The sequence below is a fragment of the Gracilinanus agilis genome, chromosome 4, assembly GCF_016433145.1.
Source record: "Gracilinanus agilis isolate LMUSP501 chromosome 4, AgileGrace, whole genome shotgun sequence".
NCBI classification, from domain to species: Eukaryota; Metazoa; Chordata; class Mammalia; order Didelphimorphia; family Didelphidae; genus Gracilinanus; species Gracilinanus agilis.
Genome location: NC_058133.1, coordinates 102098482 through 102125126, shown reverse-complemented (window position 1 = coordinate 102125126; position 26645 = coordinate 102098482). Strand labels below are relative to the sequence as shown.

The window sequence follows — 26645 nt, the reverse complement described above, 5'->3', positions numbered from 1 at the left end:
GATCAATTTGAAGAAAACATATAGGAGAATTGTGATTTCATTTGTGTAATATCTTCTTTTTCTTTATAAATGAACACGCTTATTGGTTTGGTTTTGTAAATATTTGGAATAAAAAGAAATTTTCATTTGGAAAATAAAGAAACATTTTTTTAAAACTAGCTAACTTAAATATATTTGTACATATATATTTACTATACTAAGAAGAACTGTAGTATAGTAGATAACCAGCCTCAAGAACTCAGGAAGATTTGAGTTCAAGTCCTGGCTCTGACATACTAGCTATGTGATCCTGGTAAAGTCATCTAACCCCTTAGATGCTATAGACAACTTTCTAAGACTATATATATTGTACAGAAAAATTTCTTATTAGCACTGATAAAGAGTTTCTCCACCCAAAATCACAACTCTAAAAACATCATGCATATATTCATGCATATAATGTTTACATATAAATTATAAATAAATATATATACATATATATTTATATACACATACATGCATATAGTGTGTCCCAAAAGTCTTAGAGTGGTTTTAAGCTTTAATAGTATAAACAGCTCTATTTAAACTACTGATGAGGCAGTTAGGTGGCACAGTAGATGAGTGCCACACCTAGAGTCAAGAGACCGGAATTCAAATCCAGCCTCTAATACTTGCTAGTTGTGTCACCCTGGATAAATCACTTACTTCTGTTTGCCTTAGTTCCTCATCTGTAAAATGAGCTGGAAAAGAAAACTGCAAACCACTCCAGTATCTTTGCCAAGAAAACCCCAAATGGAGTCACAAAGAATCAGACAACTGAAAGATTAAACAACAACAAAGCTACTGAAACTTAAAACTGCACTAAGACTTTCTCAACTGTAGGAAAATATAAGTAATGGGGTCACCAGGGATATTAAAAATCAACTATGGGGTTTGTGGGAACACTCTCTGGGATGTAAGAGAGACTATAACTAAACACTGAAGTCTTGTACACATTATATAAAAACATTAGAATGTAAGTTCTTTGAGGGCAGGAATTGTCTTGTTACATTTATATGTAACAGGCACAGTGCCTGCCACATGGTAAATGCTTTAATAAATGCTTTTTTAATTCTATGTCTCCCTCCACCAATTAACAAATACTTTAAATGAGGGTGGGATACTGTATACAATATTTTTTCAAAAATATTACAATTGTAGAACATAGCAGGAAGTAGTGTAAAGCTCTAAAAATTATGAAATATGCCACATTGATATCAATCAAAAAGAACCTTCCTTCTCTCTCTGTAAATTGTCCCATTAACAAAGAGGTCAGATGGCAAGGAAACTAAAATCAGTGGTAATTACAATGTAAATTGAAGGTATATTTAATGTATTTCTTAAAACACTAAGAAGAAAGTATTTGGACTACCATACTTATAAGGAAAATAGAAAACCGCGGGGTGAGAAGGTGGTTAGAAAGCTTCTAATTACTGTTGATTTGACTGTCTAGTTTATTTCATTTCTCTATAATAATATATAAAACCTTTGCTTCTTCCATCCCAGTAATCCTCCCTGGAGATCCTTAGATAGATACTGAAACGTGATAAAACTGGGTCAGAGACCAGTATCTATCTAAATTTAATTTTGCTGGCTATTAAACCAAAATACCTAATTAGGTGAAGCACTGGAGTTGGAAGCAAAAATACAACAAAAGAAAAAATTTTCCACAACCTTCCAAGCAAGTTACATAGGCATAACAGAGATATTAAGAAAAAATTTTCTTATGATCAATATTTCAGTATATCAAAGTGCTGGGAAATGGTTTCTATATCAATTTTTTAAAACCCTGTTGATATCTAATATGCCAAAAAGCAAATTGCCTTTTAAAAAGTATACAACATTAACTACTGTATAACAGAATCATAGTCAGATGTTGGATCTAAATCCTTTCAGAATCCATCTAAATGGAAGGTGAAACAGCTGGAAGAAACTCTAACGGTCATCTAGGTCAAACCCATCTTACAGTTGAATCAGCATATCCCAAGTGGTTAAGCAATTTGCCCAAAGTCAAAAGGGTAATAAGAAGCAGAGAGTCAGAAGATACAGATTCACTAAAACCCAGCACTCCTTTTCTACATGTAAGTAATTAACATATATAGTTAGGGAGGATTGATAGTGCTAACTCTACACAAAATGACTCTATTGTCCTGAATGGCACTGCTTAGAAAGAAACACTATAACCTTGAGAGAATGGATAAAAATCAGAACTTTCCTTATGTGAAAGCACTAAAATAAACTTGTCCTTAGCCTTGATATAAAGTTCTTAGTATCCATTCATGTATTTAACATTTTAATTCTACTTTGTAACTCATTTTCTGGGGCCAGCAAAAAAGAAAAACTTTACAGATGGCTCAGTGACAGTATGGGCTAAGCACTTTTTGTTGCTGTTGCACTCTATCCACTGCACCACTGCTAATAATAATAGCTAACATTTATATTATACTTACTACATGTGACATACTACATGTCTAAGTGCTTTATTATCATCTTTCTGATCCTCACAACACTAATAGGAATTAGAAACTGTTGCTATCCCCATTTTACAATTAAAGAAACAGAATGACTTGCCCAGGGTCACATAGCTAGTAAGGAGCCTATCTGAACTTTGGTCTTCCTGATTACAAGTCTAACACTATTCAATTCGCAACTGAGTCTGAGACCAAGACCAACAAAATATCACAAAAGTATGTTTGGATATGATTTTATGATGAATTAATAGTCTCAGTAACTTTTAATGTGAAGTGGCATATATTATGTTTTCTACGATAATTCTTACCACTTGAAAAATAAACATTAAATCAGAATCATTTGACTTTATTCTTCACCTGCAGATTCTTAGGGAAATTGATTGCTGAGTATCTTAATAATACTTTGAATAATATCCCCTTTGTAATTATTTTTAACCCTTGTTAATAGTTTACAAAATATTTCAAGGTAAAAACAGGTTAATTAGAAACTCTTAATGTATTTATGTGTATTTAAGGTAAATTTTATTTTCACAGGATTATAAATTTTAGGCTAGAAGGAGTAAATAGTCTCAAAGATCATTTGTTCAACATCAAAGATGCTGAAAACTGAGAGTCAGAGAGATTAAGGAAAGTACCCACCCAAGGTCACACAGGTCTATTAAGTGGCAGTCAGGATTTGAACCCAGTTTGTCTGACTCCAAATCCAGCACTCCTTCCACTGTACCATATTGCTTCTTTCTTTCTTTTTAAATCCTTACCTTCTGCTTTGAATAGATAGTGAGTATCAGCTACAAGGCAGAAGAGTGGTAAAGGCTAGGCAATGAAGTTTAAGTGATTTTGCCCAGGGTCACCTAACTAGGAAGTATCTGATGCCATATTTGAACCCAGGACCTCTCATCTCTACATCTGGCTTTTTAGCCACTGAGCCACCTAGCTGCCCCTCACACTGCTTCTAAGCTGGTATTCTTTACCAAAAAACATCTACAATCCATTTCAGTTTTTCAATGCCAAATATTATGGTAAACAAAATTGTTAGAAAAATCAAGTTGGCAGATAAAGTTGTCCTTGTCCTGTGTAAAACCTCTTTTACATTTATTTCATTGCTAAGATGATGCTTCTAGTGAAATACACAAATGTATGAAGCACAGATATGTGAAAGTACACATAAGATGCCAACAAATAAAAGTCTCTAAGACTTATACCATGAGAAATCTAGACCAAAAAAAAAAAAAAAAAGGAAACTTGAGGACAATGACATTAAGAGAAAATAGTTGAGGGGCAGGCTAAGTAGCAGAGTGGATAAAATGCCAGTCCTGGAGTTGGGAAGATCTGAATTCAAATCTGGCCTTAAGTTACTTTCTAGCTTGTGTGACCCTGGGCAAGTCACATAACCCTGTTTGCCTAGCTCTTACCACTCTTCTGCCTCAGATTCAATACTTAGTAATGATTCAAAGGCAAAAGGGAAGGGCTTTAAGAAAAAAAAGGGAGAGAAAATAGTGGAAATATTTTGAGACAAAAAGGCCAACTTTAGGGGGGCAGCTGGGTAGCTCAGTGGATTGAGAGTCAGACCTAGAGACGGGAGGTCTTAGGTTCAAATCCGGCCTCAGACACTTCCCAGCTGTGTGACCCTGGGCAAGTCACTTGACCCCCACTGCCCACCCTTACCACTCTTCCATCTATGAGCCAATACAAAGAAGTTAAGGGTTTAAAAAAAATTTTTTTTAAAAGCCAACTTTATGTGATAGTTTTACACCAATATATGTATACATATACATACACAGAGACCCACATATAAATAAATAGTCTCTGTGTGTGTATACATGCATAAACATGGATACGTGTAGTCAAATGATGCCTTCTATAGTGTGGTAGGGAAGAAAGGAGACCCCTTAGAACTCTAAAATTAATAAAATTTTCAGATTAAAAAAATATTTGAGAATAAATTCTAAAATAATATAAAAGTTCTTACAATACATATACATTCTGGAATAACCCTGAATGGGTCAGTAATCTCTTTAAAACAGAAGTCATCAACTTTCAGTAAAGATGTTGGAGTACATAGGAGAACAGCAGTTCCCACAAATGCACCCAAAAAGCACCAGACTGATAAGGAAGAGAAACTACAATGTGCACCTTCATTCAAAAGAGAGTACTAAGAAGCCTAAGGGAACTAAGGTGGGGTGGGAGGTGGGTGCAGGAATCAGCCAGAGGGAGAGCTCCAGACAGGAAGTACCAGAATAGTCAAGCATGCTCCAAAAAGTAGGGACCAGAAAACCACAGTGCTCCAGGAAGGATGGTCCAGAGAGCTTAAAACACTAACAAACAGATACCTCTGAGGAGCTCATTAATGTGTATCTAAAGGATCTGAGTGAAACCTGTGACTTTCTCAGAACTTTAACTTTTTTTTTTTCACATTTAACAATATTAGTTTGGAAGAGAAGTCAATACAAGTCATTCTTTAGGGTTTGGTCTTGGGGTAAAAGGAAGGGTGAAATGACCTATTTTTTCCAACTTTATAAACTACCAAGCACAGGGTAAAAGTCATAGATAGGGCTATTTAAAAAAAAACTCAGCCAGCCCACCCTTCTCCCCCGACCAACAGTTCTAAAACCCATTCTAAAATCTTGACACATACTCCTGCAGAAGATTTACAGTTCTGATTCAACTTACATTACCATCTCGAAAATACTCACAGATAGCTTATCCTCATTGCTGTAGAATGGATAATGCACAGCAAGCCAATAATTACTGTTCTTTTCAGTAGCTGTTACTTCTTTAAAACTAGGACCATTTGTGGAAAGAAAACTTACCTCTAAATATATATATCTTCCCACAAATTTAAAGTACCTTTTCAAAGGCAAAGAAGAGTCTTAAACTTTCATGGTATATTACCTGACCTAATATGATAGAAGCATGAATGGCAAAATTAAAGATAGCTAGTTTTTTCTATTTATTTGAAGCATAGTAAAAAAATTGGTACACTTTGGGAATTCAGTGGCACAAGGTATACTGCCATAACTTTAGAGATGTTATACATAAAAAAAAAAGCTAGATTTTCTCCCTTTTTTTGAAATACTGCATTACATAATTTTACTAGCCCAAACAGCCCATTTACAAATATTAGGTAAATAAATTTCTAACATCCATAAAAATGTAGCTTTCTTACTAAAATGCAAGAATTAAATATTGGTGTCTAAACAAGAAATGACAAAAAACAAACTGGAATGAAAACCTACATATAACTTCTAAAATTGGGGCTTTTTGTTTGGGCCTTCATATTCTTCTCTCTCTCTACCATATCAGAACTTTAACTTTAACGTAGCAGCAACTAGCAACAACACAACCACTAGGAGAAGGCCTGCAAATGGGATCTTAGCCGATACAATCAAAATCAGAGGCCCACAATCAATTTCAAGAATAAGAGCCTGGCCCTAATAAAAAAAAAAGTCATAAGGAAAGCTCAAAACATGGATAAAGATGTTATACATCCATAGTTTTCCAGAACACAAGTTTAGCGGCACAGAGCAACTCCAACATCCAGAAAATAAGCCTAAAAACAATAATTCCGCAACAACTATAGGCAGAACCATGGAAGTGGAAATGAAAAAAAGTAAAGAAGCAGGAAGACTTCTTATGAATCTGAACAAATCAAACAGAAATAACTGACACCATAAAATAAGAGATATTAAAGGAAAATCACAACATTCTAAAGAAAATAAAACAATGTACCCATATAAAAAATAATTCACCCACAAAACAGGTGAAGGAGACTTATTATGAAGTAGGAACCAAATCAAATCAATGGTGAGGACAACCTTACACCTAGCAGACTGGCCAATATGACAGTAGAAGAAAATAATAAAATGTTGGAGGAGATGTGGCAAAATTAGGACACTAATGAATTGCTGGTGGAATTGTGAACTGATCCAACCAATATGGAAAGCAATTTGGAACTATGCCCAAAGGGCTTTAAAAGACTATCTGCCTTGTGATCCAGCCATAGCACTGATGGGTTTGTACCCCAAAGAGATAATAAAGGAAAAATACTTGTACAAAAATATTTATAGGTCTTTGTGGTAGCAAAAAATTGGAAAATGAGGGAATGTCCCTTGATTGGGGAATGACTGAATAAATTGTGGTATCTGATGGTGATGGAATACTATTGTGCTGAAAGGAATAATGAACTGGAGCAATTCCATGTGAACTGGAATGACTTCCAGGAATTGATTACAGAGGGAAAGGAGCAGAACCAGAAGAACCTTATACACAGAGAGTGATACACTGTGGCACAATAGAATGTAATGGACTTCTCTACTAGCAGCAATGCAACGATCCAGGACAATTCTGAGGGACTTATGAGAAAAAAACCTATCCACATCCAGAGAAAGAACTGTGGGAGCAGAAACATAGGAAAAAAACACATGACTGATCACATGGTTCAATGGGTACATGATTGGGGATTTTGATTTTAAATGATCACTCTATTGCAAATACGAATAATATGGAAATAGGTTTTAAACAATGATACATGTATAACCCAGTGGAATTGCTTGTCAGCTCTGGGAGTGGGGAGGGAAAGAACATGAATCATGTAACCATGGAAAAATATTCTAAATTAATTAATTTTAAGAAATTTTTAAAAATTAAAAAAATAAAGCAGGAACCACTGGACTACCAGAAAAATCATAACAACAACAAAAAGAAGCCTAGATGCCATAGTCTAAGACAGTGATGGGCAACTTTTTAAAGAGGGGGCCAAAAGAAAGGAAATGCTCACCTGTCAGTCTGTTTCTGAGGCAATTCTTTCAAAGTTTCAGTGTATTGTATCATCAGATTAGGAATAATGTGGCCAGATAGAACATTTCAGGGGGCCCCTGCATCTAGCCTTTGGGCCACAGTTTGCCCATCATTGGTCTAAGAAATCATAACTGAAAACTGCCCAAACACATTAGAACTAGAATACAAAGTAAAAACAAAATTCCACTGGTCAACTCCTTAAAGAAATCCTAAAGTAAAAACCATCAAGGAATGTCAGGGCAAAAATCCAGAACTTTCTAGCTAAAGAAAAAATGCTTTTAGAAGCCAAAAAGAAAGAGTACCAAAGAATCAATAGTCAAAATCAACCAGAAACTGGCAGGTACCACTACTATAAAGAGAGATGAGCTTGAAATGTGCTATTTGAAAGGGCAAATCAATACAATCAATAATTTGAAAGGGCAAATCAATATAATCAATAACTTACCAGGAAAAATGGCTATAATCTTAAAAAATGGACCTTTATGTAAAATGGAAGAATTCCAAACATTCCTGTTGAAAAGATCAGAGTTAAGTATAATTGCTGAAATGTAAACACAAGAGTCATGAGAAAACTAGAACAACAAAGTTTTTATTTTTTTATAGAATATTTATTCAATGAGGGAAAAAAATCCCTTCAGAAACTTGGTATCTTCAAAGGTCAAAGAGGGAGTAAAATAAGAAAAATAGAGGGTCTGAGATAATTGTATTGTTTAGAAGATGTCATGTGAAGAAAGAAAAATTAGGAGAAAAAGAAAACATTTGGAAAGGGTTGGAGAAAAGGAGGAAAATTACTATTTCATAAAATGGAGGTGCAAAAGAAAGTCTATATATATTAGGTGAACACAGAATAGTATATTTGTCAGATCTTTGGGAAAGGAAAGATTTTAAGATCAAGCATGAGTTAGAAAAAAATTACAAAACATAAAATAAATAATTTTGATTACATTAAATTAAAAAGTTTTTGTAAAAACAAAACCAAAGCAACCAAAATTAGAAGGGAAGCAACAAATTGGGAATAAATATAACAAAAAACTGACAAAGGTCTAATTACTCAAATTTATAAGGAGCTAAATCAATTTGGGGGCAGCTGAGTGTCTCAGTGGATTGAGAGCCAGGCCTAGAGACTGGAGGTCCTAGGTTCAAGTCCGGCCTCGGACACTTCCAGCTGTGTGACCTTGGGCAAGTCACTTGACCCCTACTGCACACCCTTACCACTCCTGGGCCAAGGACAGTCCCTAGCCCAGATGAAAAAGGAGGAGGGTTGGGAGTGGGGCTAGCAACCCCACCCTGTAAAAACTACATCTGCTAAAGAAACTGCAACCTAAAGTAGGGGCAGCTGGGCTAGCTCAGTGGATTGAGAGCCAGGCCTAGAGATGAAAGGTCCTGGGTTCAAGTCCGGGCTCGGACACATCCCAGCTGGGTGACCCTGAGCGAATGTGTGTCCCATTGCCTACTGGTTGTGGCCCTATGCTCCTAGAATGGAGTCCCAGGATAAAAAAAAAAAAATCAATTGTACAAAAAAATCAAGCCATTCCCCAATTGATAAATGCGCAAGGGGCACGAATAGGCAATTTTCAGATAAAGAAATCAAAACTATCAATAAGCATATGAAAAAGTGTTCTAAATCGAAATGCAAATCAAAACAACTCCCAGGTACCACCTCACACCTAGCAAATTGGCTAATATGACAGCAAAGGAAAGTAATAAATGTTGGAGGGGATGTGGCAAAATTGGGACATTAATGCATTGCTGATGGAGTTGTGAATTGATCCAATCATTTTGGAAGGCAATTTTGGAACTATGCCCAGTATCATATTATGTTACCAAACCTTATATGTTAGGGCAGTGTTAGTGAATCTATGGCATGCATGCCAGAGGGGGCTGCTCCCCTTTCCCCTCTCCACTGTGCCTGAGGACATTTCTGTCATTCCCTGCCCCTCTTGCCCAACAGTCCAATGGGAGTACTTCCTTCCTCCCCCTCTCTGGGGTAAGGAGGCGGCTTACATGCAGCCAGAGGGTTACAGTTTGGGTACTCAGTCTCTAAAAGATTTGTCATTACTGAGTTAGGGGATACGATACTGATGATAAACTAAACCCATCAAAGGAGAAAGAGCAATTAGATGGATAGGGGAAGAACCAGGTGAGAGTAGTGTCATAACAACCCATAAAGGAGAGTATTTGGGGGGAAAGGGTGGTCAACTGGGTCAAATGCAGCAGGTAGGTCAAGAAGGATAAAAATTAAGAAAAGATCATCAGATTTGGAAATTAAGAGACAATGGTAACTTTGGAGGGATGAGTATGGAAGCCAAACTGTAAAAGACTGAGGAATGAATGAGCAGAAAACCAGAGGTAAGGAGTGTAAAAACATTTTTCAAAAAGTCTGGCCAATACTTCCCAGCTGTGTGACCCTGGGCAAGTCACTTGACCCCCCCATTGCCTACCCTTATCACTCTTCTGCCCAGGAGCCAATACACAGTACTGACTCCAAGACGGAAGGTAAGGGTTTAAAAAAAAAAAAAAAGTCTGGCCAAGAAAGGATAATAGCTTAAGGGAATGAGGTCTAGGGGAGCCTAGGTGGGTGGGTGGGGGGCACGTGTTTGAAAATGGTAGGAAAGGAAGTGATAAAGAAAGGTTGAAAATGAGTTAGAGAATAACTGGTATTGTAAACCTGTTGGAAAAGGCAGAAAAGGATGAGATCAAAGGCATATGTAAAGGGATTATCCTTGGAAAGAAAAAGGGACACATTATTGGAGACTGAAGGAGTGAGTAGAAAATTATGTCAAAGAGTTTTGATAATTTTTTGAATAAAGTTAAGTGCATTAAAGTCTGCCTATCTCAAAGTGGGGAAAAGAAGTGTGGGAGGTTTGAGGAAAGAAGAAAAGATTTGGAAAATGTCCTCTGAGGAGGGAAAGGAGGAAATATGTATATATAAAATATGTATGTTTAATTTTTAGCATCCATTTTTAGAAATTTTGAGTTTCTATAATTTTCTATCTCTAGTCTTCCCCCCCAACTCACTGAGAATGCAAGCAATATGGTAGCAATTATACATGTGAAGTTGTGCAAAATACATTTCCATATTAGCCATGTTGGGGGCAGAGGGAGCAGGGGGAAAAAAAAGAAATTTTAAAAAGTATGCCTCAATTTGTACTCAAGAGTTTATCAGTTCTCTCAATAGGTGGATAGGGTCCTTTGGAATATCTTGGATATGAAATTAATTGGAGTAGCTGAGTTTTTCACATTTGATCATAGTTATAATAGGCTTTTACAATGTTCTCTTGGTTCTGATGCTTGAACTTTGGAACAGTTTATGTATGTCTTCCTATGTTATTCTGAAACCACACACCCTTTGACCTTTTTACAGAACAATAGTATTCCATCACAATTATATATCACAACTCATTTTTTTTTTTTTTATCCTGGGACTCCATTCTAGGAGCATAGGGCCACAAGCAGTAGGCAATGGGTCGCTCAGGGTCACCCAGCTGGGAAGTGTCCGAGCCCGGATTTGAACCTAGGACCTTTCATCTCTAGGCCTGGCTCTCAATCCACTGAGCTAGCCCAGCAGCCCCTACTTTAGGTTGCAGTTTCTTTAGCAGATGTAGTTTTTACAGGGTGGGGTTGCTAGCCCCACGCCCAACCCTCCTCCTTTTTCATCTGGGCTAGGGACCATCCTTAGCCCAGGAGTGGCTAACAACTCATTTAGCCATTTCCTAATTGACTTGCATCCCCTAAGTTTCCAATTCTTGGCTATCATAAAGAGACATAAAGATCCTTTTCCTTATTCTTTGATCTGGAATAGAGACCTAGAAGTGATGTTGCTCGATCAAAGGTCAAAGTCATAGTTTTATAGTCCTTTAGGCACAGTTCCAAATTGTTTTCCAGAATAGTTGGATCAGTTCACAACTCCACCAATATAGCATTAATATACCTATTTTTCCACATCCAGGAGGGAATATTTTAGAGAGGAATAAAAGGATTATCTTACTGCAGTGAAGATCCAGTTAAAGCTGGATAACATGAATTATATATATGGATGGATGGTGGATGGAGCAAATAATCTAAGTCTAAGGTTGGCAAGAGATTAAGTGGCAATTGGGGAAGGTAGGGAAAAGATGTAGGACTTTAGAATCCAAGGGCAGAGTGTCAATAAATTGACTAAATATAAGGTGAGAAATGGAGGAGGAAAGGGAAGTCAATGTTGGCAGGGCTATAGGAGAATAGGCATAGTAATAAACTATTGGTTGAGATAAGAATTAATACAAATATTCTGAATATCAATATGTACTATGAAAGAAAAGTAATTAAATTGTTCATTGGAACAAGCATTTACCAAGAAAGGAACAAGTATTTATTAAGTACTTGCCTTGCACCAAGTACAGTGCTTTACAAATATCTCATTTTATCTTAACAACCCTAGGAGGTAGATACTATTATATTATTATATCCCTATTTTACAGTTAAGGAAACTGAATCAGACAATAGTTAACTGACTTGCTTTGGGTCACACAGGTAGTTCCTGAGGCCAGATTTGAACTCAGGTTTTCCTAACTCCAGGGTCCAAAGTTCTAAACAACTTGTTGCCTAGCTTACAATACTTGGTATAATGAGACCAAGGAGAGAAAAAGTCAAATATATACCCCAATTTTTTCATAGCAAAACCTAGCAGCAGCAAAAAAAACTGTAAACAAAATGGTTATTCATCAACTAAAATAGGTAAATTGTGGCTCATGAACATAATGGAATACTATGCAGTTAAGAAGAATAAATAGAAGGAATTCAAAGAAACATAGGAAGATTTGCATGTATTACTTTACAACAAAATATTTACAACCAGCACAACAACATACAATATTACAACAATTTAATGAAAAGGTTGGCAAAAGTTAAAAGCAAGGGGCAGCTGGGTAGCTCAGTGGATTGAGAACCAGGCCTAGAGACAGGAGGTCCTAGGTTCAAATCTGGCCTCAAACACTTCCCAGCTGTGTGACCCTGGGCAAGTCACTTGACCCCCATTGCCTACCCTTACCACTCTTCTGCCTTGGAGCCAATACACAGTATTGACTCCAAGACGGAAGGGTAAGGGTTTAAAAAAAAAAAAAGTTAAAAGCAAGTGAACTCTGAGTAATTGAAAAACCAGAAAACAGGTAATTAAAAATACTTTCAAGTATAAGGTCAGCTTCTTAAAAGCAAGAACTGTTTCATCTTCATCTTTGTATCCCTCCCATCTAGTTCAGTACCTGACACATAGGACAGACTTAATAAAAGCTTGTTGATTTATTTAGTTTCAACAGAAAGAGATAAGGGCCTACTAGGGCAGAGTATTTTTTACATTTCAGACAAGATCATTGTATTTAGTCTTTTGACCCGATTGTTGTTCTTTGTTTTAAGGGAAAGTTCAGCTGAGGAGAGCACAGAGAAGGTGTGAAGGAATGATTTCCTGAAATGAATGATATGTAAAAACAAAATGCATCAACAAGCTAATTTTTTCAAAAATAAATGCAGGGGGGCAGCTGGGTAGCTCAGAGGATTGAGAGCCAGACCTAGAGATGGGAGGTCCTAGGTTCAAATCTGGCCTCAGACACTTCCCAGCTGTGTGACCCTGGGCAAGTCACTTGACCCCCATTGCCTACTAGCCCTTACCACTCTTCTGCCGTGGAGCCAATACACAGGTATTGACTCCAAGACAGAAGATAATGGTTTTAAAGAAAAAAAAATTAAATGCAAAAACTACAACCATATGAAAAAATTATCTAAATCAATAAGAGAAATATAAATTAAAATCAAGTTTTACTTCATAAAATAATAAAAATAATAAATGAGGGTTGTGAGAAGATAGATACATCAACACATTGTGGTGAAGCTATGAATTGGTCTAACTGTTCCAAAAAACAATTTAAAACTAGATTATTTATAACACAAAAACGAGACTATACACTGACCCAGTGATACCACTGGTGAGTATAACACCAAATATATATCAAAAACAAAGGAAAAGGTTTCATATATACCAAAACATTTATAATAGTATAGCTATTGTAGTAGCAAAAGATAAAAACAAAATGTGTGACCATAAACTGGGAAATGGCTGAACAAAAGTACAGGATATGAATTTAACAGAATACTGTACTAAAATAAACAGCAAAGAACAGAGAACCTTAGGAAGACTTGTATGAATAAAGAGTGAACTAAATAGTAACATGGAGGGAAATATTCACAATAGTATAAGGAAAATAAAATAGATCAATGTAATGACCAATTTTGACTTTAGAAGCCCAAGTCTCCTCAGAGAGATGGCAGTGTAGAAATAAAGAATATGGCATATGCTATTACTTATATTTTACTTAACTGTACTTTGTTTGTTACAAGGAAGAAATGAGGGGTATTTTGATTAGAAAATGACAGCAATGTAAAAAGGATAATTTTTTATGGGGAAAAAAGTCTCCTAATCATTTTTACAGATTTTTTTTTTAAAGGAAGCAAGACCTTGAAGTCTGTATCCATTTTAGTCTTTCCAAAAAAAGCCATTTCCTCAGTTACCTGTTTCAATATCCTTATGTGAAAAGGGGGAAGGGAAGGACAGGATCCTCCCATAGTATTAAGTATGAACAAGACCATATATGATTGAAGGTTGAAAGGCACCTTTAAAATTATCTAGCCCAACTTCCTTATCCTACAGATGAGGAATTTACAGCCTAGAAGTCAAGTAACCTGCTTCGGGTCAAAAAGCCAAGATTCAAACCACTGAATATGTAAAGAAATTACAGGAATTTGGAATTTCTCTTACATTATCTTCTTTATTTTCCTCTAATTTGGCTGCAATGACAAAAAAAAATCTTTTTAAACTGTTTATAAAACGGAAATGATAATTATCTCAGAAAAATCTAAATATATAAATAAGAAACTGAAAAACATTTAGTATTTATATAAATTAAATATAAAAGAGGGGAAAGCAGTATGAATCCTTGACTAGGAGTTAGAAAAAAAATCTAGGTTCAAATGCTGACTTTGACACACCTAATATGTGTTGATATATGTGTTAATGAGGGCAAGTCCTTTCACTTCTTTGAGCCTCAGCTTCCTTATTTGTCAAAAAGGAGTAACCTTAAATATTATAACTTCCTATAGGGATTTTGGGAAGAAAGTGTTTTGTAAAACATTAAGAAATGTGAGCTGTTATTATTAATAACTAATCTCTCAGGGGCAGCTGGGTAGCTCAGTGGATCGAAAGTATATGAGAGGTCCTAAGTTCAAATCTGATCTCAGACACTTCCTGGATATGTGACCCTGGGCAAGTCACTTGACCACCCACCTCCCCACCCCTCACTGCCTAGCCCTTACCACTCTTCTGCCTTGGAACCAATATGATTCTAAGATGAAAGGTAAGGGTTTAAAAATAAATAAAATAACTAATCTCCCTAGTCTGTCCTACTCTCTGTCTGACCATTCTCAGTCTCCTTTGCTACATTTTCATCCAAGTCACAGCAGCTAATAATGGGTGCCCCCCAAGGACTCTGACCTGGGGCCTGAGTCCTCTTTTCTTCTCCCTCCATATTTTTCCCCTTGGTGATTTTATCTGGTCCTAATTGCTAGAGTCTCATCTGCAACTACCTATTGGATATCTGAAACTGAATGTTCCATAGATTTCTTAAACTCAACATGTTCAAAATTGAACTCATTTTCTTTTCTCCCAAAACCTTCCTTTATTTCCCCAGTTACTACTGAGGGCACTACCACACTCCTAGTCACCCAAATTGTTATTCTCAATTTCTCATTCTATCTCCCCCAACCAAAACCAATGTTGCCAAGTCCTTGGTTTTACCATCATAACATCACTCTATGTGCCTCACTTTCTTTCCTGATGTTGACATCACATCACCCTGTGCAGGCCCTTATCACTTCAAGCCTGGACTACTGCAAAAGCCTGATGCTTGGTTTGTCTCAAATCTCTCCCCACTCCAGTACACTCTCCATTCAACTATCAAATTAATCTTTCTAAAATGCAGGTTTAATCATGTCACTCCTCTATATTCAATAAACTCTACTGTCTATCACCTCCAGGATAAAACAAAATTCTCAATTGGCATTCAAAGCCCTTCAAAACCTCTCATCTTTTCAATCTTCTTAAACTCTTATCCCCATGTACATCTCAATGTCACTGCCCTCCTTAGGGTTTCTCAAACATTCCATCAACATTTCCACTGGCTGCCCTCTAAGTCTGGAACTCTCTGCTCCTGGATTTATTCAATGCACAGATAAAGTCCTGCTTTCTTAAAGAAGTCTTTCTCCTTAATGCTAGTGCCTTCCTCTTGATTATTTCCAACTTAGCCCATATATAACTTATTTGTATATATTTTCACGTTGTCTCCTCTTAGATGGTGAGCTCTTTGACAACAAGGAATATTTTTTGTCTTTCTTTGTTTTCCTAGTGCTTAGTACAGTGCCTGGCACATAGTATATAGTATACTAAATAATGCTTGTTGACTATTGTAGTTTTCTTCTAATGATCTGAAAATGCTAAAGTTGGAATGGATGGATATTTCACTAAAATACATAGAAAATCTGAAGAACAGATTGCTTAAGGGACCACTCCAAGGGAGGAAGATAAATAAATGGGTTGAAACAAAATAGAAGAAATAGTGCTATTGTCAATATAACTCATGATGATGTCATATAAGTAAATATGTTTTTAAAACGTATAGCGCCTTGGATGAAAATGTATTAAAGTATAAACAATTACTAGTCACAATAAAGCATCAAGTTTAATCACTACTAATGAATCTATGCCATTGTAACTATAACATATTAATTAAAAATAATTTTGTCTACTAAACATCAACATCCCATTTACCAACAGAAAAAGAGCTATAGAATCTTACAAAGCATAAAGCAGGATACTATACATAATACCTAAGAAAATCAGATCAGAACTCCTAAAAAGTAAGCACTAAATTTAGATTAATTTCTATAGAAAATTTCTATGGAAATTTTCCAAATATAAATATCCCAACTGAAGGAAAAAAAATCTATATTCCTAAAATTTGTAAAGATCAGATGGCTACGAATTTTCATATTCAATCTTCCTTTGCCATCATTTCATAAATATCATTTATAGCAGTTGCTACTACTGGTTTTCTCCCTCCACACTCCCACCCAGTCTCTCTCTTAGCTACTCTCTAATTTCCAAATTTTTCAGGACCCTTCTTTCTCTTGGTTCTCTTCCTATCTGTTTGACTGAATCTTTATCTTTTAGCCTATATCCTTATCTGTGAATGTGTCTCCAGGCTCCATCCAGGTTCCCTTTTGTTCTATCACTATACTTTCTTGGCAATCTCCTCAGCCCCCAGGATTTATCTACATATCTATCTATCCCAGATCTACATATACAGTCTGATATTCAGGCCCCCAACATCAACTGCTCATTGGACATTTGAAACTGAATCCTATATGCATCTCAAACTCAACAGGCACATCATGCTTGGCTAAAACTCAGTGCTCATGAAGGGAAGTGATATATAATAAGGCTAGAAAGGTAGGATGAGGCTAGGTTATGAGGGATTTAAATACCGAAGGTATTTACATCTGATGCTACAAAGTTATATGAAGCCACTGAAGTTTATTGAGTGAGGGAGTGATATGTTAAGACTTGTTTAAGGAAAATCACCGTGGCAGTTATGTAAAGGATGGACTGCAGTAGACAAGGAGAGACAAGGAGAGCAATTTCAAGGTCATTAAGTAATGAGGAACTGAAATGGAGTAGTGGAGAGAAGAGGACATTTATTCAAGATGTGAAAGTAAAATGACATGATAATTCACATATAACTCAAATTGAATTGCTTGCCAGCTCCAGAAAAGGGAAGGAAGGAGACAATTTGGATCATACGACTTTGGAAAACTTAAGTGGAAATTTGTTATTCCATGTAAATGTTAAAATAAAGTATCTTTATAACAAAAAAAAAAAAGTAAAATGAGAATACATAGCAACCAATTAGATTTGCAGGGTGAGCAAGAAGAGCATAAAATCTGAGTGACTATGAAAATAGTGGAACACTCAAAAAATTATTCTACATTGCTGTGCTTTTACACATTCTACCATACTCCACAATCTAGTCAAACTGGCTTTCTTGCTATCCCTTAAATACACTATTCCATCTCCTCTTTTATGTCTTCAATCTGGCTAGTCTCCTTTCCTAAAATAAACTCATTCCTCACCTCTACCCCTAAGAATACAAGGTGTTTCCCTTTAAAGTTCAGTTCATACACCATATCCCTCCAGAACAGCCTTTCAATATCCTCCCAGCTGCTCTCCCACTAAATTTCACTATACAGTACTTTGTATATGCTCTCATGTGTACATATTTTCTTCTGGAACAAGATATCTTTTAGAACAGGGATAGTTTTATTTTCGTGGTTGTATTCCTCCCTTAATGTAACAAAGTATCGTAGCATATAGTATGTGTTTGATAAAAGCTTCTTAACTGATATTTAAATCTGGAAAATATGCTTCATTCTATTTTTTAACTTCTAGTAGTATACTATACAATTATTATAATAAAATCATAATTAAGTTATATTAAAATTATTGATTTAATAGTAGAAAGTAAAATTCTTCATGCAAGGAATAAACCCAAAACTCCTTATTTTAGTCTATCATGGAAAGCCCCTCTCCAAATCAGGCCACCACAAAAATTATCTTTTCTGCCTTTATCTCCCACTACTCTCATCTATGTTACTCTATATATAGGTCATGTACCTATTCACACAAATAGATGGATATCTTATCTGATACTCCACCCATATTGAATTATTCTATTAATGCATCTTGTATTTTTCTGTCTTGCTTCTGATCACATCATTACCTCTACTAGGCATATCCAGCACCACCTACTGCTTTCTTCTACCTATCTATTATTCTATGTCTCCCTCAAGACCTATCTCTACTGATACCTCCTCTATAATAGCAGATCAAGCCAGATCTGGTCCCCCTCATAAAGTGAATATATATTGCTGTGCAACATAGTTTTTCCACAAATTAATTAGTAAACCATAAACTTTTGTCAGATTGGGAGCCTGTTACAACTATCACTAAATTCCTCATAATACCTTTGCCTTTCAATGCTCTACAAAAATTCATAAAATATCATAGTAGATAATAGAGGCATCATCTTCTTTGGCATCTCTGAGTAGGCAAATGAGTGCTTTAAATAACAATTGGAAAAAGAGCATTCAACACCCCCAAAGGGCCCTCAAATAACTAATCTCAAGAATAAACAGATAGTTGAGAACCTATTATTTTAATAATTTTCATGTAATTTACATATCAAGTTTTCTGAATATTGTTTTTTAACTTTTTAAATTTATGTTCTTTTAATTTCTCTCCAATCTCTAAACATAAGATTAAAGGATGGAATAGGTTAAGCAGAAAATTTTTGTTTTTAAGTCTGCAAGTAACAAAATTTGTTTTCAGAGAAAAGATTTACTTAAGAATTAAAATCAACTTAATCCTCATGGCTTGATTAGGTATTTCTATGCTATTACTTTACCAATATTTTCATATTAGTTACGTCTCTCTGAAGTACCACTCAATTATTTTTCAAGGTATCGAATTGATTCTTAGTTCTTGAAAACCAACCAACACAGAAGAAAAACCTATTTCAATATTCTGGGTAGGAATTGATGAGAATGAAGCAGTCTCTAGTAGCTCCAGTGGCCTGGGACGCTAGAGATGGTGGCGTAACACAGTAGGAAAAGCAAGGGATTTAGGATCAGAGTACATGGTTTGAATTCTAGCTCTTCTACTTAGATGACTTTGGGCAGGTAACAAACTCTCTGGTACTCAGAACCTCGTCTGTAAAATGGAGGTAGGAGGTTAGGGATGATGGATTAGTTGGCTTCCGAAAACTCAACTCCATATTCTTCAAGTTCCTTCAACCAAGCTAAAGAGGCTTTGTGTTTAGGTCTAGCATCTATGGACAATTTAGCTAAGTTTGGGAAGGGAGTGCCAGATTGTCTATGAAAGAATAATTTTTTTTTGGCTACAGCAGCTTGGGGGGGGGGGTTCATGTACTAATGAAATTAGTATGCATAATGATCAAGTCAAATATTTTGAAGTGTGGAAGAAATTATTGGATTTCTAAAATTGATTTTTAGATCATTCCATCTCTTATGTTTACTCATGTAGCTCTTTAATTCAGTTCAAAGAAGAATTCATTACTATTTTTCCAGCACTATACTAAGCACTCAAGATATAAAGCCAAAATTAAAAGTCTCTTTCCAGAAGTCTTTACATTCTACCAAAGGTAAACAACATGTAGAAAGATATATAAAAAATAAATACCATGTATTTAGGGCTATAGATAAAAAAGTATAACACAAATACAGTATATTTAGGGAGAGGGGAACCAACAAGTGGTAAAATCCTGAAAAGGAGCTAGGGCAGTGATGATGAACCTATGGCATGGGTGCCAAAGATGGCAGGCAGAGCACTTTCTGTGGGCACTCAGCCACCCTCTCCCTCCCTCCCCAACCCCCATCCACAAAGTTCCTTACTAGATAGGCAGAGGGACTTGGGCAGAGCTGCTCCCCTCCTCCTCTCCACTGCACCTGATGCCATTTTTTTCACATCACCTGCCCCTGTTCCCAGCAGCCCAATGATAGCACCTTTTCCCTCCCCAGGGTGGGGAAAAGGGGGGGCTGGGTGTTCCTCACATATGGTGGGGGGAGGGGCAGGCACACTGCTCAATCTGGGGGCTGGGCCAGGCACTCAGGTTCTAATAGTTCACCATCACTGAGCTAGGGGCTCCAAAAGATGTAAGCAAGGAAGAGACCATTCCAGGAATGTTCTTAATTCAAAAGAAGAGACAGTACAAAGGCAATGAGATAAGAAATATATCACGTGTGGGAAACATCAAGGAGAACTATAAAAATATAGTTTTAAAGCACTTTAATCAGTCTACAAAAAAGGGTGGAGCCAGGTTGGATCCAGATTGAGGATCTTAAATATCAAACAAAGAAATCTATATTTTATGTTAAAGGCAGCAAGAAATTATTAAAATTATTAAGCCATGGAGAGTGCCATGACGTCTGTTCTCTAAGTATATTTAGGAGACAGGCTGGTTTAGTAAAAATATTGGCTCGGGAATAAGAGGACCTATGTTCAAATCGCACTTCTGATAATGACCATCTACCTATATGACCTTAAAGCAAGAAACAAACACCACTTCCTCATCTGTAAAAGGTGCCTGTTGAACCAGAAATATAATAAAGTTTCTGAAATCCTTTCCTATTCTAGATCTTTAAACCCATAATCAATTTGGCAGTTCTGTGGGAAATGGATCAGAAAGCAGATTGGAGTGACTCTTTCTACCCAGTCTCTTGAGAAGTTTCATTATTCAAATCCAGCCCTCTAACTACAAGTGCCCCCTCTCCCAAGGCTCTGTCCTAGCTGCACATTTTTCTTTCTACATGCTCTCTCTAGACCCTCATCAGTTTCTGTAGTTTTAAATGAACTCTGTGTGCTGATGACTCTCAGTTCTATTAGACCCAACTAGTCTCTTCTTTGAGTTTTAGTCCATGTTACCAAATTGCCTATTGAACATTTCAAACCAGTTCCAAACTTGATGCCCTGAAGACAAATTCAAACTCATTATATTTCTAAAATAGAACTCATCTTTCCCCCCAGAACCAAACCTCCTCATTTCTGCTAAGGAACCTCAGGTTCATTGTCTTGGCATTATGTCTTCAACTCTTCTTTTTCCTTCATCCCACATATTCACAACTAGTTGCCAGATCTTGCTGTTTCTATTGCTTCATCTTTTGCATCACACCTCAATCTCTCTATTCAAACAGATACCACCTTACCCCCCCCTCCCCCTTCAGGCTCTCATCCCCTGTTGTCTAGACTACTGCAATGGCCTCCTACCTGGTTTATTTTCTTTTGTTTTTATAACCCTTACCTTCTTTCTTGGAATTGGTACTAAGTATCCAATCCTAGAGCAGAAAAGAAGTAAAAGCAAGGCAATTAACTAAGAAGTGTTTGAAGGTACATTTGAACCAGGGTCTTCCCAATTCCAGGCCTGGTACTTTATCCACTGTGCTATCTAGCTGCCCCTCCTACCTGGTCTTTCTCTACTCTAATCTAGCCTCCATTCCACTGCCAAAATGATTTTTCTTAAGCACAGATTTGACCATGTTGTTCCTCTACTCAAATAACCTGTGGTTCCCTATTCCATCTAGAATAAAATATAAACTCTTGTGTAGGCTTCTAAAGTCTTATACAAATTGATCCCAATCTATATTCTAGCCTATTATACATGACTTCTCTTCTCATAACCTACCGTCCATCCAAACTGAACTTCTCATAATTTATCATCTAACTATGTATTTATATTCTGTATGTACTTATGTAAGTAAATGTTGTACCCACCAATCCATTGTAAGCTTCTTATAAAACACTGAAAACAGTGTGGTACAATGAAAAGTGTACTATCTTTGGAGTCTGAGGATAAATCACTTAAATAAACTCTAAGGGCCTCAGTTATCTCATCTGCAAAATGAATGGGTTAAGCTACAGAGCCTCTATGGTTCTTTCCAATACTATGATCTTTTTTCAAAAACCTTCCGAACTTAATAGAAAGGACCTGCCAAAATATCTAGAAATAAAAGTTTACTATTTTCCTGTCTCATGAGCTTCTACATTAAAAAACGAAAGGGAATTAGTTATGTTAAAATAAAGAAAAATTCGGTGAACATAGTTTTTCTGCCCATGCCTGTGACTTCAATAGTGTACAGAACTGCAGGGAGGATCTTTTTCCCTTATCCCTTTCTCTACAATTTCTAGCCTTGGAAAGTTGTCTTAGGCACTGAGAAGTTTAAATTACTTTTCCAAGATTACAGTCAGGAAGTGTCAGAAGCTGAAACTAAACCTAGATCTGAAGTCCGCTCTCTTCACTCTGACCACTATTAGTGTAGAAGGTCCCCACTGCTAACCTACAGAATCTCCATAAAGGATTAGTGATGCTAAATTGCAAGCATAAATATTTTTTGTCCATTCTGTTACCAAGACCAAAGTAATTTCATGCCTATCCTCATCCAAATCATTTTATTTACAGTTAACACCTGCTCTCCCCAAAGGTCAAAACTATCTTAGAAAAGTTTCTGCTTGTGCCATTTCCCCACATACATGTTGAAAATAATTACTCTTTCACTTACCACAGCCCCAATGAGTTTAAGTGGTTCACTGATGTCTCTCAGACCTAGGCCATTTTCTACCTACTAGATCTAGGTCCTTCAAATCCAAGGCAAAATTTTAACTTCCAGCTTCAAATTATGTTCTAAATGGGATAATAGTTTTAGGAAGCAGCTAGATTTTACATAGTAATTTTTGAGCTTCATAAATAATGCTTCGGGGCATGTGATCTGAACATTACTTTTGCTTTTGTACAGATAGGAATTAGACTCAGAGCAAGTTTAAGTGCCTGGCCAAGCTCACACAGCTCTGAAGTGTCAGTGCCAGCACATAAGTCCAGGTTGTATAATTCTATACTCAAGAGTTTTTTCCACCACTCCATACTGTTCCCCGCCCACCCACCCCCCCAATAAGGGAAAAAAAAATCTCTATCCAATTTCTATTTTGCATGCTTTGTTTTCTCCTCAAACTCAAGAAATGTTCTCTTCAAAACAATTCTATATTTCTGTAGTTTTAAATTTTTTTTAAATGCTTTTTTCAAAACAACCCCATGGAGTTGGGTAGCATACATATTACTATCCCCATTTTACAGATGAGGCCACTAAGACTTTGCCTTATTATCACACAGTAGTACTATGTAAGACAGATGGCAGACCTCAGTCTCCCACTTTTAGGTCCAGCAGTACAAATGAACCAAGACAATCATTTTAAAGTCTTTTTAAAAGGCTAAAATCACTTAAAACTTCATTCAAGTCCTGCCACCTATGTGACTGAATAAGTAACTGCCCTTGGCCTCAAGTCTCCTTCATCTGTAAGTGGACAAGAGTATATGGCACCTTCCATATCAGATCTAATTTAATTTGGATTTAAATTAGACTAATTAAAACAAGCCATCCTCAATATAGTAAGAGAGCACACACCTTTTTTCCTTCATCTCTGGATATATTTCTAGAAATTCAACATTATTATCACTTCATACATAAATTTTATTTAACATACACTACTGAGTCCTGTTTCACAAGGTCTCTGGATGTTTTTGCTGGTTTTTCTTTGCTACAGAAAGCATTCCAGTGTGAGGAGGGGAATGGCTGAGATTAAGATAAAAGTTACCAATAGAATCTATTTTTTTTAAAGAAGCAATATGTTACCTAAGTCAGAATAAAATTATGACTGCTTATATTGCTCTTCTAATATTCAGTTATTCCATTCTAACTAGGTTTGTATTTGCTTATTCAACACTTAGAAAATTACCATGAAAAAGTAAATTTGACTTGGTATATTTTGGGGTTCAAAATCCCAACTATAAATATCATGTTTTGTTACCATACACAGCAAAACTAAAAGGCAAGTACTAACTCCAAAAGGCATATCAAAGTATGAGATTTATTTTAAGATAAATTTTGACAAAATGATATTTCACAGGCATCCCTTTATTACTTACTGCATAAAATTAGTGCTGTCAATACCAATATTAAAGTGTCAATTTCGGTCAATTTCAAAAAGAATCCTACTTATTTCTTCTAAAAACATTCATATACATGAGCTAATTAGCCTAAATATATAAGGATTGAAAATCCTGAACTATAAACAAGTTTAAGTAGTAAAATTTAAGTAATTTTTACCTCTCCAAAACTTTAACTGTGTCAGAAATCTCAAAAATGAACAAGAACTAACTTAAATATTAAGTGACTTAAGTCTTAGATTCAAAATTCACAAATTGAGAAAAGTCATGAACTCTAAAAAGCTTAGTTAACAACTTACCTTTAAATGGCACTTAAAGTTTTATTAAATGTGGTACAATCCCATAAGGTTAATGGTACAAGTATTATCCTTCTTCAAATGAGGAAACCAAGGATCAAAGTCTGTTATCAAAGTCAAGATTCATCCTAGTTCCACCTAATTATACCCAAATCCATTACTCTTTCCACTTTATCATGCTAAACATTTTTACATCAAAGTTAAGAGCTCTTTAAACTTTCCAAAACATTCACTCCAAACTGCAACACAGTTGCAGAATTATAACTGGAGGATCTTTCCCCCCCATATTTTGGAAAGATGAGATAAACTATGTTTAATGGTTAATCTTTATATATAATTTAAATGTGCTACAGACATTACCTCTTTTGAGCTTCAAAACAATCCCACAAAGATTCTACTGGCATTAATATCCTCATTTTACATATGAGGAAACTGGATAACTGAAATGAAAACCTATTGGATTTGTCGGAGGACCTGAATTCAAATTTTGACAAGACCCTGACCTTGGGCAAGTACTTTACCTCTCCTCAACTCAATGAGGAGGTTAAATGAATACTAAATCTACTATCCTATTGGGCTACGTTCACATAACTCATAAATTTCAGAACCTAGGTCTGAAGCAAGGTACTGACAAGTCTAGGACCTCTATTCATTATACTGTGTCCACACCATCCAACAAATGCACCTTCGTGGAGAGTTTGTATTACTGCCAGAACATTAAGAGGTCATTTTCTAAACTCTCAAATTTTAGCGAATAGTTACCTCACTGTGCAGAATCATCAAAATAAGCTGCACTGTACTGACCTTAAGGAGGGGAATAGGAGAGGTGATCCCGAGAACACAGAATGACAAAAGAAAAATCTCTGGAAGGGCTAACCTTCTTACCTTTCCTGAATGGCTGCTATCTCACAAATGTCAAAATCAATACTGTACTTGTCCGCCACCCACCATTCTCTCAGATGGGAAGAAAAGAAGCTAGAATTCTTGGTGGTGTCATCAAAATTACAAGTGAGAGGAAAAAAATACTATTGAATGTAAAAATACACACACATAAAGCTATCAAGGAAGAAAAAAAAATGCAGATCTATAAAAGGTTGTGTTTTTTAATGGGGGAGGGGAAAATACCATAGGACCACAGAGACCTGGAGCTATCTTTTTTGCCTTTCTTTGTACCCACAGCGCTTAGTTCAGGGTCTGACACATAGCTGGCTGACAGACTGCTGTTCCTTTCATTTTCCTTATCATCGACCTCCTCCTATAGTCTTATATTGATTATATTATATTGATTACTCAGCCTGTTATGAAAAGCAAGCCAGGCATGGGTGCCACGGGGTTGGTGGGGCCCAAAAATGGGAGAAAAGGACTAGACTGGGGAGGCAGCCTGATCCAGACACCAGGTACCACCTACCTGTCCCGAAGGCTTTCGCCACCAACCAGGCCAGATTGCAGGCGATCTTGGCCCTGGAAAAATCGTAATGGTCAAAGGGCTTGATGGCTGGAACAATGAAGGTCTTCCTCATCTCCCTCGGGTCTACGGCAGCATCCCCCATCTTTCCCGACGGCTCCTTGGACTGTCCTGTTTCTCACCTTCACATGATCGTCGCCTCCCCGCCTCGAGGGTCCGGGAGGAGTGATGGAGCGAGAGGAAGAGGAGGAGGGGGGAGGTGCCCACACGACCCGGAGCTCAATCACACGGCCAAAGCTGGGGTAGCGGCCCGAGTAGGGCCGGTCACTACGGAGGCCCGAGAATCTCAGCTGTCGGAGCAGAGGACCGGCCTCCTCCTGCGCCGCCGCCGCCGCCTCCTCCCCTGCATAGGAATGGAGCGGAGCGAGCTCTTCCACGGGCGGCTCTCGGGAGGTCCACGCGTGGGGAAGTGAGGGGGGGTGGAGAGTCTGTGTGCGTGCTCTCGTCGCCGCCGCCTCCCCCTTTGTGTGCAGGGTGGGGAGCGGGGAGGTCTCGGACTCAAGTGCCCCCGAAGGAGCCCAGGGAATAGGTGGGCGTGTGAAGAAAGGTCTTAGAAATCACATCCTGGAAAAGAAGCCGTCGTTGCCCCCCGAGCCTGGCCCGGCCCCGGGCGGCCCCTGGCTGGCGTGAGCGCGCGCGCGCTCCCTGAGGGGGCGGGGAGACCCGACCGGCTCGGGGGCGACCTGAGCGGGGAGGAAAAAGAGGGGGAGGAGCAGGAACAGGAGGAGAACGGGTGGAGGATGGATGTTCAGGGGGGGCCTGGGGTGGTCACCCACCAGGCGCGGCTCGGCCAGACCCGGGCCGGGGTACGCTCCCGGAGACGGATGGGAGGCGAGGCGCGCGAATTGCCGGAGCCCCGGGCCCAGGCCCGGCGGCTCGCGGGGTAGACGGCCGCCCCCGTCCTCTTCCCCGCCTCCCCGGCGGCCCCGGCCGCGGCCCCGGTGACTCC

General features: G+C 37.4%; 1 protein-coding gene across 1 annotated transcript in view; it reads right to left on the bottom strand.

Annotated features, from left to right (window-relative positions):
- The window catches only part of CAMSAP2 (calmodulin regulated spectrin associated protein family member 2), a 170043-nt gene extending 144262 nt beyond the window's left edge, over nt 1-25781 (bottom strand). The window contains exon 1 of the mRNA XM_044674426.1: nt 25640-25781. Coding sequence (XP_044530361.1) covers nt 25640-25781 — 142 coding nt within the window. The remainder of the gene's footprint in view (nt 1-25639) is intronic.
- Nucleotides 25782-26645: the final 864 nt, after the last annotated feature.